Source organism: Sinocyclocheilus anshuiensis, unplaced genomic scaffold, assembly GCF_001515605.1.
Source record: "Sinocyclocheilus anshuiensis isolate Anshui unplaced genomic scaffold, SAMN03320099.WGS_v1.1 scaffold1886, whole genome shotgun sequence".
NCBI lineage: Eukaryota > Metazoa > Chordata > Actinopteri > Cypriniformes > Cyprinidae > Sinocyclocheilus > Sinocyclocheilus anshuiensis.
Genome location: NW_015544234.1, coordinates 82858 through 102065, shown reverse-complemented (window position 1 = coordinate 102065; position 19208 = coordinate 82858). Strand labels below are relative to the sequence as shown.

The window sequence follows — 19208 nt, the reverse complement described above, 5'->3', positions numbered from 1 at the left end:
AACGAAAAGTAATCATTTGTTTTACGTTACGTTCAATTGTGAGTTCATATTTACGGTCATGTTACTCGAAATGTTTGCAAAATATCGCTAATATTTGCTAACTAATGTCATATCATTATAGACTGCACGATAGTGCCACAACACAACGGAGGGGTAGGGGAAGGGGAAGGGGTATAAAATAGAATTGGGATTGGGCCTAAGTCTACAACACTTGACACTATCAAAGAAATGACATATATAGTAATATATATACTATATATAGTATACTGTATATATATAATAATCATGTAATACAGTAATCACACAATGCAGTTATATAATTGTACATAAATCCTCTTTGTGCAGAGAGACAGCAATGGACCGAGTCCGACTGAAGGAGATGGGTGTTACTCACATCCTGAACACTGCGGCTGTAAAGATGAGCCTGAAGGTGCTGTTAGGAATGCCAAGCAAGGAAGATCTGCTAGGAAAGGTCAATACTGGGGCCAAATATTACAAAGGCATGAACATCACTTACTACGGTGTGCCAGTAATGGACGACCACTTGTTTGACATTAGCAAGTACTTCTTGCCAGCTGCCAAATTCATCCACAAGGCCCTCAGTAACCCAGAGAGTAAGATCTGTGTGACACACACACACACACACACACACACACACACACACACACACGCACACACACGCACACACACGCACATAAAGTGTCCTATAGTGACAAACTGTCTAGGAGTGAGTTTGTTTTGAGTGTCTTTGTTTGTATTTCCTCAGATAAGGTGTTATTGCACTGCACAGATGGCATCAGACGCTCTCCCACACTTTTTCTGGCGTATCTGATGATCCAGCATAATTCAATTTTTTACTTTTTATTTAATTTCCTACTGTATTGCAGATAAAGCAGTACATTAATCTGCCACTCAAGGGAGAAATCTGTTCATATGATTGCATAATGATGCATTCAAAAGATAATGAACAATCTTTATAAAAGTTTGCAGTGTTGTTGCAGATGAAATTTAACATGGATTGCATTATTTATGTAAGGAATAACTGACTCCGGGCCGTTGAATTATTAGAAAAATAATGCACACCCGAGGAGGTGATGCGGCCACGACGCGAAGCGGGTGTGCATTCTTTTTCTAATAATTCAACGGCCCGGAGTCAATTATTCCGCTTATACTACGGTTACCACACCTCAAGACATCGATCAGATGATATATTTAAAGGGATTCGTCCGGTTTTTGTACTTAAATCGCTATTGTGAGTAGGATTATTTCTTCCGCATCTCATCCAACGCCTCTTTTGCTAGTTCCAAAACATCATTTTAAAGCTGGTAATGGAGGCTTGAGCCGTTGATAGCATTCTAATGCAGTTATTAATGTAGTTATTAGAAAGAGAGCGAGAGAGACAGATACACACAGAGAGAGAGAGAGAGAGAGCTTGTGTGAATTAGGCTACCTCTGTGCGTCCCTCAACAGTGTTCTGCAGCAGCGTCTCTAAACAGCGCTGTTATTACCTCGCTAGTGAGAAATGTCATGCGTAGCCTTTAAGCTGCTACACTATATAGGCTAACTGATAAAATCATCAGGGCAGCGCTGACAACACCTTTTTGTGCAAACTGCCTGACCGTAGTGTGCGAGTGTGAGCACGTGTGATTGCAGTAATTCCTGTGTGCTGTATAGGTACTGTATGCTCATTTCTGTTATTACAGTTAACTATGCGAAGTGATATGGAATTGTAATGCAGACAACAGAGCTGCATGGAACTACGTTCGCCGTGCGTTTCCCTGAAAATAATTGCACACCTCAGAACGTTCGTCAGCCAATCAGATTCACGCATTCAACGGCCCCATAGTATAAATTTATTTATTTTATCACGTTAGATATTGATTACACAGGTCTACAGACAAAATGCTTCTGAAATAAATGTAGTCAAACCTTACTAATTCTGGGTCACTGATGCTTAAACTTGTTGATTGACTCTAGTTTTCTAGATATGCTATTGGGTCAGTATATATACGACTCTTGACTTGGGAATGGCAGAGGATAAATGAGTTATAAAGAGAAGGGATCTCAATTTAAACTAGAAATGATAATATTTTTTATAACCCTTTTTTTTATTTTTTATTTTAGTGTTACATAAACAGGTGACAGGTACAATCTACACAGTATCTCTTTCTCCTTATATGATCTTCTAGGGTAAGTCACCCTGATAGAGTCAGATAGAGTCACCCTGGGCAGATGGCCAGTCCATCACAGGACTCTCACAAACACACTAACACAATTAGAACTTTCTAAATTACCTGACCTGTGGGGTCTGTGGAAACCCACGCTGACACAGGGAGAACATGCAAACTCTTGGAAACAGTAGCCAATCAGTTGTTTTAATTGTCATATTTGAATTGTCACATCAAAAATACATAATAAATAGCACATTCTATGTCTGAAGCAGATGACTTCTAAAAAAATTGTAGACCAGAGTGATGATAAACATGTCCTCCCAAATGAACTGACTCAAACTGTACAAACTGACTTTAACTTCCCAGAATCCTTTCAAATTAGTGTCCCTACAAACCATAATGAAACATACAAAATCTAGAGCTGTATTTGACAATATAGAAGCACTGACAATTAGTGAATCAACAATATTGTTTAAATCAAAACTCAAACACAACCCGACCAAATAAGCCAGGCTTATTTCATTTAGTCTGACTTATTGTCAGTTGATTTGATTCCATAAAGCAAATTCACCATAGCTCAAGCTCAGTCACTCTGTCAACTTAAGCTAGGAAACTAACCTGGTCCGGAGCAGGCTAACGGTCAGGTTAAGCTGATCTCCTCTAACACTGACCAATAGGAATGCATTGATACTACCACTGACTCTCTCACATACTATTTTTTGACTTTATTAACAGTCCAAAAATAAAAGTATACAGAAAATGCAACTTAAATAATAAATCTCATAAATAAAAAATATTGGCTACACCCGACTATATTTATTGTATTGTGCCCAAGATTTAATGACATTGTTTTAAGATATATGAAAACATTTTAACATATACTGAACAAAATTATAAACGCAACACATTTGTTTTTGCCCCAATTTTTCATGAGCTGAACTAAAAAATGTAAGACTTTTTCTATGTACACAAAAGGCCTATTTTTCTAAAATATTGTTCACAAATCTGTCTAAATCTGTGTTAGTGAGCACTTCTCCTTTGCCGAGATAATCCATCCACCTCACAGGTGTGGCATATCAAGATGCTGATTAGACAGCATGATTATTGCACAGGTGTGCCTTAAAAGGCCACTCTAAAATGTGCAGTTTTACTCTTTGTACCAGAATATTCAAATAATATGGTATTGATATGTAAAAAGTTGTCATGTTTTATAACAGAATTTCTGTCCCCACATTAATGATAACCATCGTTAAATTTTATAATTAGAGTATTACTTGCGGCATCATAAATGTGTATATATATATATATATATATATATATATATATATATATAATATATTTTTTTTTTTTGTCAACTTCATTTAGTTAGTTTAATTTTCAAAATAATCAGTGGTGGACTTTTAAGGAAGTACATTAGTTAAGTTAACTGTACTTTCACTCAAGTACAGTCCAAGTTGTCCACCTCTGGCAAACAAGGGCAAAGAGCACACATTGTTTCTTATTTATCGTTGGTTTGTTGAGTGAAAAGGATTCCTTTTGTGTAATCTTTAATCTTTATCACTCATTACTTTTATAGCCATAGCTTAGTGATCTAAAACATTCAGTGAGTTTGTCCACTGCTGGCATGAAATTTGATAGAAAAACAAAGTCTGTAAAGGTAAAAAAAATTAATTAGTAAAAATGAAAATAATTGATAAGAGTAAGTTTTAAGAAAAATAGAAAAATGTATTTACTATAATAAATTATAAAACCTCAATATACAAGCCAGAGTACTATATTGAGCACTATAATTCACAGTTCACTTCATTTTTAATTCATATTGACCTGTGTTTGAATAGAATTTTCATGTCTCTATTTTATAATAGCTTGTGTTAGTTTGTACTATGACCTGAATCTGCCTGAGTACAGGAAAAAAATAAATCTTTGACCTGTGAAATAGTGACTTCACCCAACAGACACACACAGATCTCCTGCTGCTTTCATGAAGAGGAACCTTGACATGTAGGAAACTTTACAGGTAATCTTGACAAAAAATAAATTTTTTATGTAACTTTGTTATATGAAACATAACTATAGGATACAGCACACTAAATAAAGTATTTGGTTTAATCATGAGTGTATTCAATAACTGAGTAAGCTGTAGTAAGCACTTAGTTTCCATCAGTTTTACGTAACAGAATGTAAAAATAAAAAATCAGTCAACAGTTGTTGAGTGTTAGCAAGTAAAATATCTTCGGATTATACAGTTGTAATGACAAAAAAAAACAGCAGAATTAAATTCAAACTATTTATTTTAAAATCTGTATTTTACACATGATGTAGAAATTAAAACTGTGTTACTGAAGGAAAATCACGGTAATCTCCTACATAAATGAACAGTGATATCAGGAGAGAGAGGAGATGATCATCTGAAGATTAAAGAAAAAGACGGATGGAAAATAGAATATCACCATGTACAGCAGAGGTGAAGTTTTGTAGACATGAAAGTAATAAAGTCAAACTGGGTTGTAATAAACAGCTGGTAATGCTGTTTGTGGAGTTGTTAGTCTTCCTCTGGTCAGATCTTGAGAGATTTAAAGCTAGGGAAGGTAATGTTTTTGTTCCATGAGGCTATGCAGACCGAGTGAGAATCGAAGGCAAACATCAGACATCTTTTATAGTTCTTTTTATAGTTTATAGTGGCGAACGTCGGTCTTGGAGAGCCGCAGCCCTGCAGAGTTTTGCTTCAACCCTAAAGGCCCCGATATACTTTAAATGAAATCGAAGAAAGAAATGATATGACGTCATTTCGAACAGGCCGAAACGAAGTTCGTTTTGAGTTCGTTTCGGCAGTTCGCAACAGCTGACCAAAGCGAACTTTCGGGGGGAGTTCGTTTTGGCTCCTAAACACCTTTGAGCTTCCATTGGTCCCTGGCGATTACGCAATCGGTGGGTGTGTTCTGTAACTCCACCTTCTTTGACGCGAGATTTTTTTTTCCGGTTCGCTTCTCATTTAACGGTGGTCAGGCAGGAGAACAACATCTCTAAGTCACTAGCAACATAAATACTTAACACCACTTCACACTTAAAGTCCCCATGAAATCAAAATTAAAGTTTGGGTGTTAGTATCAAAATGTTAGTCTTAAGGTTATCTGCTGTATAAGGCAGTGTGCTCGAAACAGTGACAAAATTCGCATTTAGAAGATATAAGCATTCAAAGCTTTTAGTTCGTCACTTCCGCCAAAAAAGGGAACGATTCAGATAGTGTAAATATGCTTTCCATTGGTGCAAATGAGGTCTGGTTTCACGCGAACCGCGGCAGCGCGCACATCTGATCCGGACTTTGGCTCCGATCGCACGGAGCGGATCATATGCACGAGTCGGCATATATTAAACACTTTTAAAACTACACAGCCTCAGCATGATTATGATCACTATTTTGTTTTACTAAGAGTTTCATATTGAATCTAGGGGTAATCTATTAGTCTGTGGCTGCCAAATGTGGCTTTACCGAGCTCAACGGCTCTGACCCGTACAGATATAAACAAAACGCTATTGGCTAATTTAAAAAAGGGGGCGGGGCTGCTCGATATGTCCCGCCCTGTCTTCCTGTTTCAGTTGAAATTACGTCACCACATAGAATAACGCTGCATGTTTCAAGACACTTCAGGGGACCTTTAAAGGACTGATTATGGAAATAGAATCTTTTGTATTGCAAACATGATACTTGACTCTGAACTGCTGCTAATCATTATTCTTTTGCCTATAATATTCTGACCATTGGTTCCCGTCTCACACCTAGATACACCATAATTTCATCGTTGTTGTGTTTAGGGGATACGCGCGAGATGCGCGACACATTTACATTAATCTACACCCCGCCTCCAGCAGCGCAGGAGTGTCGGAATGTTCGAAAACAGTATACCATCGCCCAGCCTTTTCGAACTTCTTTTTGCCTCCAAATGAAGAACGAAAACGAACTTCGTTTGAACTATATCGGGGTCTTAATCAAACACACCTGAACAAGCTAATCAAGGTCTGAAGGGTTACTAGAAAGCTACAGGCAGGTGAGTTTTAATTAGAGTTGGAGCTGAACTCTGCAGGGCTGCGGCTCTCCAGGACCGGAGCTCACCTCTTTTTTTTCTGTTCTTCTTGTTCTTTCTTTCAGTAATTCTTTTTGTTAACAGCAGGTTCATCACTGATGTCACGGTTAACCTAGTGTCTGAATTTACTCATTTGTTTTCATTCACTCTGTCAAGTGGACTTTATTAGTCACTAATATAGGGAATAGGGAATATAGGGTGTAATTTCAGACACAGTCTTTGAGTTTGGACTCTGAGTGCTGTTAATTCGCAGTATAATGCTGTAGGCTTCTTCATAGCAAACTGAAAATATTGCCCAGAAGGCATTGTTTTCAACAGTATATTAGAGTTTTAATGGAAAGTGGTATGTTACTACAGAATTTGGCCTTTTTTAACAGAAATGTTTGTACAGTGAAGTAGCCTAACTGACTAAAGTGACTTCATCATTACATTGCATCAGTAATAAATAAGGAACCATAAAATACTAACTTACGAAGCACTTAATAAAACATGATTAAATATGGCCAAATATTGATTACAAATAGGGCTGGGCAATAAAACGATAACGGTAATTATCACGCTATGATTTTCCTCGATAAAATGTTAACAACAGTTAAATAAATGTTCGATATAATGCGCCAAAAGCAGAACAAAACAGCGCTGCTCATTTAAACCACGCCACACAGACCATTTATCTGCTCGGCTTAACTCATTCATCGGCACTTCTCATGCATTTCCATAGTATCTGTCAACTGTCGCACAACTCTGACTGAAATTCAATGACGTCAAGGCTGTAGTTTGATTGGTTATCAAGGCACATGTGACTTTCTCCAATGGTAAGTAAGGCGTAGTCCAAAAGTACACAAGTATTTTTATAAATGGAGTTTTTCCTCCTTTGTTTAAAAAAAATATCGCCCACAAAAACACGCTATGAATCGCTGTTAAGGGCATGCCAAACCAATAGGTGGCGATATAACCCTAACCATAAAGCCATGTTGGCCAATCAGAAGCCTGAAAAAGCACGCACTCTGACGCCACAAGCCAAAATCTCCAGTTTCACCGGCTACACGACAACACTGTAACCTGAGTTTCTGAAAATCTTCACCCTGGCAGGAGTTTTCAAAAAGGTTCAGTTTCAGTGACCTGACACTGCATTTGCATGTGGACGAACAGCCAAACCGCAGCTGCGGTTTCGAAAAAATTTACCATCAATTTACTGTAGTAGCACTAACTGCACTATTGTATTTATCGTGGCACAAATGTGGGGTATTCATATCAAATTTTATTACATTATTAATGTAGACATGTAAAGGAGTAATGCAATATAACTACAGTCTTTTTTGTAATTAAGCTATAGCGTTTATACTACATGTATTTTGACTACTGTTTTACAAACAGACACCTAGAAACCACATAGTTACATTTTTACTATAGTATTGAGGTGCTATATGTGTGGTTTTAACTGTGGTAATCGTGATCTAAATGTATGCTACTGTGGAAGACCAATGGTTAATTTTAACAAAGCCCAAAATTTTACCATATAAAAATGAGATTGATACAATTTTTACAGATTTTACTATTTTTGATAATGAACATAAATTTTCGTCTGCATCCAAACTCAAGCTACTGTCAAATGTGCATTTCTAAGAGACAAGAAAATGTAATATTATTAATATTGAAGCCTGCACTGCAAACTGTGCTAAAGATACACGTCAGGCATTAGAACATGCAGAAACAAACATACATTTTTCTATTAAGATATTTATTTTGTTAAGGAAAAATGACTGGAAAAGTGTAAAGAATTCAAAAATGTGAAATGTTTGTCATGTTCTGATCATAAAGAGTAGTTTAAAACCACAATTAATGGTCTGGTTTCTTCACTTAGGAGCAAAAATCTGCCTTTATACTTTAAAGAAATAAAGATTTGAAGATATGAAACATTTTTATCGTGATAATGTTTTTGGCCATATCGCCCAAAGTTTCACTCTAACGTTCTGTAAATATTTTTTCAACTTTTATATATTTGATATAATGATCATTGTATATTGAAGTAGCCTACGGTTGTTACAATCTACCCCATAGTATTTTTTATTTTTAATTGTGATAGTGTTTTACACTATAAATAATATGAAACATAATTTTTAATGTAATACATGTATTTCAGTCTTAGATACTATTCATGCAGTGCCTTTTTTAATTTAGGGAGCATATCTCACCTTTATGTTCTTTGTGTAATCTTGATTCAGAATCTCTTTTACATTTATTTTCCTCTTGCTGCTACTCAAAATGAATATCTGCTTCCAGAAACCTTTAAATGCATTTTGCATTTCATAAAATAATTACAATAAATAAACCCGTTTTTGTTTATAGACTGTAACACTGGATTTTTCATTCCTGATGAGCAGCGTGTGCATTTATGATGTTACACCTGTGCAGAAAAAATAAAATGCAGTGCAGAAGGCAAATGCAAAATGTCTGGTAAAAGCCAGTTAATTATATTATAGTAAATTAGCAATAATTGCAGTGTCAACCGCTATGGAGTTACTGTCACTATAGAGCAGTAGTTCTCAAATAGCAGACTGTAAGACATAATGAGCCTGTCAGGATACCCACTTTGCACTTGACCACTTGTCTACTTACATGACGTATTTAACATAGTGTTGTAAAAATGCAAGTAAATTTCTTACATCATTTAATTGACACATTTTGTACATGTAATGCTTGTAAAACATATGCCATCGGCTGCTCACTTGCTGCTATGGTTTCCACGGAGTGGCATCTGTGGCTTAATCTGTCACAGTCGGGCAGGGATGAAGTGAGGCATCTAAATGCAGCAGTTATTTAATAAACACTCAACAAAAGAAAATCCAAGATAGGCAGAAATACATAAGGAACAAATACAGACAACGACTGACAAACAAAGACTGAAACTGGTATAAATACACAGGGAAACAATAGGATAATGAGAGACAGGTGAGGCTAATGAATACCATGGGAACAAATTAGGCAACAGTAAGAACTGGAGCTAATATTTGTTTCTTCATCTGGGATGTGAAGCGCTGTCCTCTTGGAGAAGATTGGAATATTTATATTGGACTTCTAGGGCTGGTTAGTCTCAGACAGTGGTGTATAAAGTACCTGAAAGCCATACTCAAGTAAAAGTACAGATATCTTACCAGAAAATAACTTTGGTAGAAGTTGAAGTCACTGTTTAGAATATTACTTAAAAGTCTTAAAGTATGTGATATTTATTGTACTTAAATACGAAAAGTATTTTTTAAATCTTAAACGAAGTGATATTTAGATGTATTTACACAGTTATTAATGAGTGAATTACTGAATCATTTATTCAACCGATTCGTTCAAAAAGCTGATTCATTCAATAAGTAAACACCATTCATTGCTCAGAGACGCAAAACAGTGCTGTGATCTTTGTTAGGAACTATTTTCGTTGGCAAAATTGAGCAAAAACAAGCAATATTATGTCTAAAATGTAAGTCACTTATTGCTTTACTGAACTTGTATAAAATGATTATTAAATGTGTTCATGCTGATATCTGCAGAAAAACGGTACTCTTTGGGTGATAGAGATTGTTAACTATATTAAATTATATAAATATAAAAAGTATAGAGAAGCATTTTTGCCATCTACAATTTAGAATGCCTTGAATTATGAGTTTTAATAGACTAATAAATCAACGTGCGTGCACTCTGTGTGTGATTTGGTGATATAGCCTACTTGATAATGTCAGATCTCACATCATTACAACAACACTTAGGGTACAACGGGGCTAAACGCCCACCTTAAGAAAAAATTTGCTATTTACTGCACCTAAAATGTATAATTGCAGAGAAAATATATACGTTGTATTGAACATTAATGGAGCAACAGATTTTGTGTGAAAATAAATAATTTAAGTTGATTATTTTGTTTCAATATCTTATAAATGTAAGAAGTGGCAAGGGGGGACTTTTACCCCACACATGGGGTAAAAGGCTCACCAGCATGGGGTAAAAGGCACACGGTATTGATACAAATACTTCAGCTAAAATTAACTAAAAGTTAATATTTGTTCAAAACAATCACTTTAGCAAAGTTTGTACTATTTTCTGCTTATTTTGAAAAATCTAAAAAAATTTTTTTCGATAAATATACTGTAATTAAAATGTTAATATCCAAAAATTTAATTTAAAATACAGAAACAAAATTGTTTTAATAAGATTATGAAAGTATTGAAGGAGATCCAATAATAATTGAATATATATTTACAGTAGTAACAACAAATTATATTTTATTATATGATATGATTAATATCATGTTTTTAAATATGATGGTTTCATTCTAAACATGGTGATTATCTCTAATATGGACACCCAACATAATATATGATATTTACCATCTGAATCTAACCATGTCATGTCAACAAATGGAAAAGTCAGCCATCTATTAATTATCATGTTAATTACTGTGTGCCTGTAGCCACAACAGCAGGGGCGCTTTTTACCCCAAATACCATACTTTTACATATTCTTTCATTATTTAAAAATCGTTGCTTTAATCATCTTAAACAAAACTGAAAATCATAAAGAAGACCTTTGTCTCAAAATATATAAGCATTAATTTTAGCAATTCTCATTTGCTACTTAAATCTACAACATTTTAAAAAACATAAAATATTAGATCAAGTAAGCACAGAATCAACTTTGCGGTGCTGCCACAAATATACATGTGCATCTTGAAAAGCGGATGTTTTGGAAAGTGCTACGCCACGTTTTTGTGCCATCTAGTGGTTTAGATTAAAATAATATCAAAGGCGCCTTTAGCCCCGTTGTACCCTACCATATTATCGCAGAAGATATACTGTATATCGCACACCCCATATTAGATCAAGTAAGCACAGAATCAACTTTGCGCTGCTGCCCGTGAAGAATCAGACAAATTTGTAAATTGAATGAGTCTGGCTTCCGGTGTCATCCGCTTCCAGCTATTTTTAGCTGTACAAAACAGTTCGTTCTGCTGCTTGATATTGCAAATAGGTGTGTCTTACCATATTATTTTAATGTATTATCTGTATTATCTTAATTATGAACAAACTGGTTTGTAGTGCAAACAGTTTTACCGTTTACTGCACATTGTTATTCTTCTCGTTATTTCCCTACAGCGGCTAATGAACCGGAAGTCTTGCACAATCACAAAAAAATGGCTTACTTCCTTGTTGAAAAATAAGGTAGATAGGGGCAGTAATTATGGTTAAATGCTATTATTTACTTATATATTATATGACATTACATGGTATTACTAAGTTTGTACACCCCGGTATAAACAATCATAGTGTAACATATCCCCCATTTGTACAACATATAATTTACTTGATCTGCTAATAATAGCAACCAGAACACTTACTGGAAACCAACATTATTGCACCGCTATGTGTATTTGGCTTGAGATTGAGTTGAGTAACATACTGCTCTCGTCACAAATAAAAGTGAATGTAAATGAGTTGATATTTCACCATTTTAAACAGACAGAATCTTGTTTATAATACAGAATTACTTTAAATATTAAATAAAATGACTTATGACAATATAAGATTGCTTAATTACTTATTAATAAGGTACTAATGACTTATTTGTCACTTCCATCTAGAGTCAGTGGAGGAGATCAAACTGTTCAGATCATCATGGATAAAACACAAACATCTGGAGATGAAGATTTGTTTCCAGGATGCAGGTACTTTGAGTAACACATTAACATTGTTCATTTGGGAGTCATACTCATGTTGTTTGTGGTCAAAACTGACCAGAGACCATAATTATGAAGGTAAAATGATGCCTAAAAGATTTGCAAACGCAGGGTAAGAGTTGTGGAAGTGTGCTTAGGACTGTAAGCGTAAATTAAATTTGCATGCGCAAGAGAAGCTTTGTAAAGGTGTAAATCACGTTTCAAGAGCAAGAAAAAATGATTTGCGGTGGTTACGAATATTCTTCAAAATATCTTCTTTTATGTTGAGGAGAACAAAGTAAATTAAACTAAAATTCATACAGGTTCAGAACAACTTGAAACGGAGTAAATGATGACAGTATTTTAATTGTTGGGTGAACTATATCCCTTTAAAATCTCATCATATACCGGTAATGCCAGGATCGCATAATAGCCAACTAGTGCACATGCTTTATCTTTAACTATTAATGTTCATCTAAGACACAAACGACTGTGTTGACGAGGTCGGAGACAGGCATTTTGGACTTCCATTTTTCCACGCTTACACTTTTGGCACGTTGTTTTCGCTAAAATACGGTCAAAAGCACTGCAAGCCTTGGAATATTAAAGGGCTAGGACATGTGATTAAGAGAAAAAAAAATATCAAAAAGGAGAAGTCTACTATCACCAGGGCCGCATTAAGACCTCACTGGGCTCCGGGGCTATGACTTACTGCAAGAAAGGGAGAGAAAACACACACACACACACACACACACACACACGTGCAAACAAAGTGAACCCCCATGCATTCCCCCAAACGGAAAGCATAAAAATACCCCCAGGCACAAACTTTAGTTATGAAGAACTTTTGATCCATATTATATGGTGCAAAACTTTGCAAGCCATCAATCATTATTCTCCCCACTGGGCTCGCTACACAACAGTGAAAAATACTAGACCAAGAACATGACAAAACACAAGTGTAATTTAAATTGACCCTTGCCCAGTTATTCATTAACTTTTTTACATGCATATATGCATATAATGAAAAGGACAATGTAATAAATCATTATTTCACATATGTTAGGTAATTTTAATAACTTGTAGACCTTTGCTTTATATGAGTATGAAAATTACTGTTAATTTGTCCCCTCTTGTTTGGATTACGATGATCCATTGTCCTTCATATCTTCATATCACTCCTTTATTTTTCTAGCTGCTCTCAAAGCCTTCTCCTTATTTTGGTAGTTCAAGAACTTCATCACAACATTTCTTGAAACCGTTGGGTGATATGGGTTAACTTGACCTACTCAATGAGCCTGTTTGTAACAGCTCCTGAAAGTTTTCTTCTTATTAAAAGAATCACACTTGAACTAATGTCTTGGCATTTAATATCTTGCTTGCAAAGAGTAAGCATCATGGTCATCAGTGTTGGGCAAGCTACTTGGAAAATGTAGTGAGCTAAGCTTGCAGTTACTCTACATTAAATCAAGCTTCACTACATTGAAGCTACTACCCTTAGCAGCTGTATTTCTGATTTAAGCTTGAGCTTCAGAAATGCTTGGGAAAATGTAGCTTGTGTTGACCCTAACCCTACCGCACTTACAACAAAAGAGCTTCGCTACTGAAAAGCTATTTGATTAAAAAAACAGCGACACTACCACCACACTATTGAGAAATGTAGTTAAACTAGTAGCGTCACACCTTGTAGCAACACTACTGCCCAACACTGATCGTCATCACCACGACATCTTGATCGTATTTCGACACCACTTGATCATTGGACACCCTTTGGATTCAACGTCTTGACATCTTTACGTCTTGACACCGTGAAAAACTGAAACAAATAAAATGACATTCATATACATAATGTGTGAGTATTTCTGTTCTTACCACAGTTTAACCAAGTCTGTTTCTTTCTGAACCAATATCAATACACATGGTACATTAACTTTGCAAATTAACAGATGAAATCCAAAAAATAAACAAACATACCGTGTGCACCTGTAACGTGGGGTTTGGGTTTTGTTTCTGGTTTAGGTTTTCATGTCTTTTATTTTGTAGTTTTGCCACAGTCATGTATTCTGTCATGTGTTCCTTGCCCTTCATGTGATCATGTCATGTGCTACTCTTGTCTGTGTGTCATGTTGTGATTGGTTGTTTTAGTCATGTGTCTTGGTTCTCATTAGGCTTGTTTGAGATGAACTACACTAGCCTGCCACCGGCTGGCGAGAGTAGCCGCTTGCAGTCGGGGCGGAATTAAAAGTGGATACGTCAAGTCGGACACTTTCTGCTCCCGGTAGCGACACTTTCACGGTGTTTACACAGTCTTATCACAGATAAAGTGAATTAAATGCAATATTTCTCAAATACAAAGAAACGTTTTTATGACCAACAGAAACACTTTTTATATACTGCTTAATACAGCACAATCTGTTCAAGAATAAAGTTCAACATAAACAAATAGGGTACTAAATACCAATAAAGTGGGAGTATATATGATTTTATCAGTGTTTTTTGATAAACATGACTCAAGATAATAGTGTGACTACACTAAAAATGCTTTTACTGTTATAAAAACACGAATTAGAATTAACACGCAACACATGTCGTGCTTGTCATCACAGAATCTGACCAATGAGAATAAAGCGTGTCGTCATCAAGGCTCCTGCAGCTGATTGCAACTGCAGCACCTGACCTCAGTGGCTGGTCTCGTTTTGCTCTCGCTGTACTTTGATGGCACATGTGATCGTAAGGCAGTTGCAGTGCCGATCAAATTTGGACAAATTTTCTAACCAGAATGCATTGCTTTTGTCAGGCGGCAGCCGATCTTTGCGGCGCCGCATGAAGTCGAACAAGCCTATTGGTTATTGTCCTGTCATGTGGTTCTCAGTTCTGTTTGCTCATTGGTTGCTTTATGTCATGTGACCCTTATTGTTTAGTATTTATATCCCTCATGTTGCCATTGTCTCTTGTCGAGTATTGAACTGTGTAACCTGCTGTCTGTGAGTTGTATTTCTGTTTAAGACTAGTCTGTTTCTAGTCAAGTCTGTTCATGCCATGCCAAGTCAAGTCAAGTCAACTCAAGTCACCTTTATTTAGATAGCGCTTTTAACAATATAGATTGTCAATGCAACTTTACAGTATCAAATAGGAAAACAGTGTGTCAATAATGTAAAATGACAATATTAAACACTCAATTTTCAGTTAAAGGCATTTCATTATATAATTCAGTGATGTCATCGTCCAGCTCAGTTTAGTTTAAATAGTATCTGTGCAATCAAGTCGACGATATCGCTGGATATTAAGTGTCCCCAACTAAGCAAGCCAGAGGCGACAGCGGCAAGGAACCAAAACTGAATGACCGAATGGAGAAAAAACCTTGGGAGAAACCAGGCTCAGTCGGGGGGCCAGTTCTCCTCTGGCCAGACGAAACCAGCAGTTCAGTTCCAACTGCAGCAAAGTCAGATTGTGCAGAGGACTCATCTGGTTCCTGTTGTCTTGTCCCGATGGCCGTCTAGGTGACGAGGTCTTCACTGGGGATCTGTCTCTGGGCTCATCTTGGTGTCCTGGTCTCCACTGACGTTCAGGTCTGTAGAGGTCATCTCTAGGTGCTGATCCACCATCTGATCTGGATACAGACTGGATCCGGGTGACTGCAGTGACCATCTGACCTGGATACAGACTGGATCGGGTGGCTACGGTGATCTCGGAATAAGAAAGAAACAGGCTAATATTAGTGTAGATGCCATTCTTCTTACGATGTAACAAGTACATCGGTCTTATGGGAAGTGTTCCCGGTTCCGGTTGACCTAATTAATGCAGCCTAACAATCCTTTAACGGATTTGAATATTAGAAGCATATTAGTGTGTTATGTGTATGCTAGGCTAAAGAGATGGGTCTTTAATCTAGATTTAAACTGACAGAGTGTGTCTGCCTCCCGAACAATGTTAGGTAGATTGTTCCAGAGTTTGGGTGCTAAATAGGAGTCTGTTTCAAGTTGTTTGTTTCAAGTCAAGTCTTCGTTTGTTTGTACTTTGGATTACACTCTGCTTAATAAAACTGCACTTGGGTTAATCAACAACTTGCCTTCAGTGGACTTTCGTTACAGCACCTTCTAATCGGAAATCCAGGAGACATTAGGAGACATTTGTAGGCATTCCTTTTAACAAATAATCTTGGTGTGATTGCTGTGTTAGTGCGGTTAATTTGCATATGTGTGAACACGGCCATCTGAACCTTGGTGAACACCAAATGAGCAGACCCCTGAAAAGATGGGTCTCAGTCCACTCCCAGACTGGTGCGGTTTGACTAAAATATGAACACCGATCAAAGACATCTAAATGAACCAAAAACTGGACATGATGTCAAAAGATGTGAACAGGACTAAATGTATCATTTTCTTTTTTGGCCTCGGACCAAATAAACCAAGAGAACCGAACTTCAAGTGTAAACACCCTAAATAACCAGTTAAATATTTATTAAAGACAAGACCATAAAGCCTCTTCGAGAGCTTTTCTTAAAAATACTTTATGAAGATCTTATATTAAAATGATTCTCATCATAAAGTATTAATCTGTTCTGTTTTAGTTCAGTTCAGCAGAGAAGATCAGAAGCAGAGCCCAGCTATGTGTCTATGAAGAGTGACGCGTCTATGGTTCAGCCAGTAAAGTTTAAGAGTGGAGATACACGGCCTGGTCTCAGGTATAACTGAGTTATATACAGTATAATTTGTATACAATTATTATTAATATGGTAATTATTTGATCATGTATTTTCAACAGGAAATTATTGTGCTTTGTTTTTTATCTGTATCTGATAATGTAAGTTTTTTATATAAACAGTATGAAGGAAATTATTATAAACTTCTCATTAAAGTTAATTTGATAATGATAAATTATTATCTGATTTGTTGAATACAGTAATTTAAAGAATTAGCTTTAATCTCTCCATGTTTTAGTTCAGTTCATCAGAAGAGATCAGATGCAGAGCCCAGTCATGTGTCTATGAAGAGTGACGCGTCTATGGTTCAGCCAGTAAAGTTTAAGAGTGGAGATACACGGCCTGGTCTCAGGTACAACTGAGTTATATATAATTTGTATTAAACATTCTTATTGTATAGTATTTATTTTCTTCTTGTGCTTTGTTTGTGGGTATTTTTTAAATCTGTATCTGATAATGTAACATACAGAGTATGCGAGCGGAGTGGAGCGGCAACAATTAAGCATTTAATAATCACTCCGCTCTGGGTTCACCATTTCCCGCTCCCGCTCCACTCCTCGCTCACTGATATCAGAAACACCACTCCGCGGCTAAAGTATTTCAGTATGTTTGAAATATCACAGTTCGGTTCATAACGTATATTAAAAGAAAATAATAAAATAAATAAAATGACAGGAGCATTTCAAAGTGGATTATTGGAACACTAGTGTGCAAACTTTTTATGTCAAGCTTGTCAAGCTAATAACATGGTTGTCAGCATTAAAAGGTAGGCTATTGATGCTTTTTGCAGTGCAAATTTTGTTTGTGATGAAAATAACAGTACGTTTTCGTCAGTTATTTTACCTACGGATTGCTGCATTTCTTACAGATTTCTGCTCATTCGAAATCGGATGCAGATGAAGTAGCACTGTATATGTGATGATTTCACCTGAAAATATTCAGTATCTAGAGGGAACAAACAAATTCCTTAATAACTACCCTATAAATTCCCGCTATGTCCATTGCCGTCAACATAGCCTTCACATTGTTTCTGATTTGAGTGATCCATCTCTATCAAGCTAGCTAAATATGTTTAATGTGAATTCTTGCTAAATGTGCAGTTATATTATGGGCCGTTGGCATGAATTGTACTCGTGATGGATGGAGCGCTCTTGGAGTGAAAGAAAACCACAACGCTCCGACTTTTAAAAAATCCGCTCATCGCGGATCCACTCCGCGCTCCGCTCACATACTCTGGTAACATACACATACACACAGCTTTTATATAAACAGTGTGAAGGAAATTATTATAAACTGCTCTTTAAAGTGAATTTGATAATGATAAATGATTATCTGATTTGTTGAATACAGTAATTTAAAGAATTAACTTCAATCTCTCCATGTTTTAGTTCAGTTCATCAGAAGAGATCAGAAGCAGAGCCCAGCCATGTGTCTATGAAGAGTGACACGTCTATGGTTCAGCCAGTAAAGTTTAAGAGTGGAGATACACGTTCTGGTCTCAGGTACAACTGAGTTATATATAACTTGTATAAAAATATTATTATAATATGGCATGGCCGCGGGAACTAGGGGTGCTGAGGGTGCTGCAGGGCCAGGTCTGAGATTTTCCTCGAGCCCCTCGATCATCCCCAAGATTTTTGTGATAGGTTTGTGATTAATTATGTATTAAGCTGACCAGAAATACATAGCCTAGTACGGTTGTATTTTTCTTGCGCACCTCACAGCACATCCCTACATCTCCCCCTCACACTGACAGAATTTCATGTGAAATGTTCATACGATATTACCGTAATTTGACATTCCGACTTGTAAAAACCATTCACGTCCTCGTCCTTTTTATGAGCCATTTTTCAAAGCTTTCTCGCTTCTCAAGATGGCCACCGTCAATCACATAAGCTCAGCTCTTTAATTGCGCTCTAGTCTCTTGTCAAACGCGCTCAAACCACTGAAGCCTAATGTAATCTATTAACTACACACATCATAACGTCTTAGGCAAGTTCCTTTTTATGACATAAAATATTTTAATAAGACCTGATCACATTTAATAAAAATACATTTTAAGTTTAATTATAACGCCGCATGTCCATGATTATTCAAACAACGAACAAATTATACAGCGAGCAAAGAACATTTACATTATCAAAGAATATCACTAAATTCAGTCAATCGTGAGTGTAAACACTCTTAAAGGGGTCATATGATGCAATTTCAATTGTTCCTTTCTCTTTGGAGTGTTACAAGCTCTTGGTGCATAAAGAAGATCTGTAAAGTTGCAAAGACTAAAGTCTCAAATCCAAAGAGATATTCTTTATAAAAGTTAAGAGTCAACCAAGCCTACCTAAAACGGCTCGTTCTAACACGCCCCCACATGTCTACGTCACAATGTGGGAAGATTTGCATAACGCCGCCCAAATGTTCACGCAAAGAAAGAAGGCATAACTTTTATTCTCGCTGTAGTATTGTTGTTGCCGTTGCCGCCATGTTGTGGAGATGCTGTGCTTCGTTGTGAAAGCGAAACTACTTTGTTTGGTCTTCCAAAAGAGGACGATATC

The 19208-nt window shown here is 36.4% G+C and overlaps 1 protein-coding gene across 1 annotated transcript; it reads left to right on the top strand.

The window, feature by feature from the left end:
• The first annotated feature begins 355 nt into the window (after positions 1–355).
• Positions 356–18168, top strand: LOC107697544 (uncharacterized). The gene is made up of 4 exons (XM_016498340.1): positions 356–614; positions 16530–16638; positions 16895–17008; positions 18045–18168. Exons 1-4 carry the CDS (start codon positions 356–358, stop codon positions 18166–18168), a joined length of 606 nt encoding a protein of 201 aa, XP_016353826.1.
• The last annotated feature ends 1040 nt before the right edge of the window (positions 18169–19208 follow it).

Coding starts and splice junctions, on each gene's coding strand:
- LOC107697544 (XM_016498340.1), top strand. CDS start 356: ATGGACCGAGTCCGACTGAAGGAGATGGGTGTTACTCACATCCTGAAC. Junction 615..16,529: donor GGCCCTCAGTAACCCAGAGA/GTAAGATCTGTG, acceptor GTTTTAGTTCAG/TTCAGCAGAGAAGATCAGAA. Junction 16,639..16,894: donor GATACACGGCCTGGTCTCAG/GTATAACTGAGT, acceptor TCCATGTTTTAG/TTCAGTTCATCAGAAGAGAT.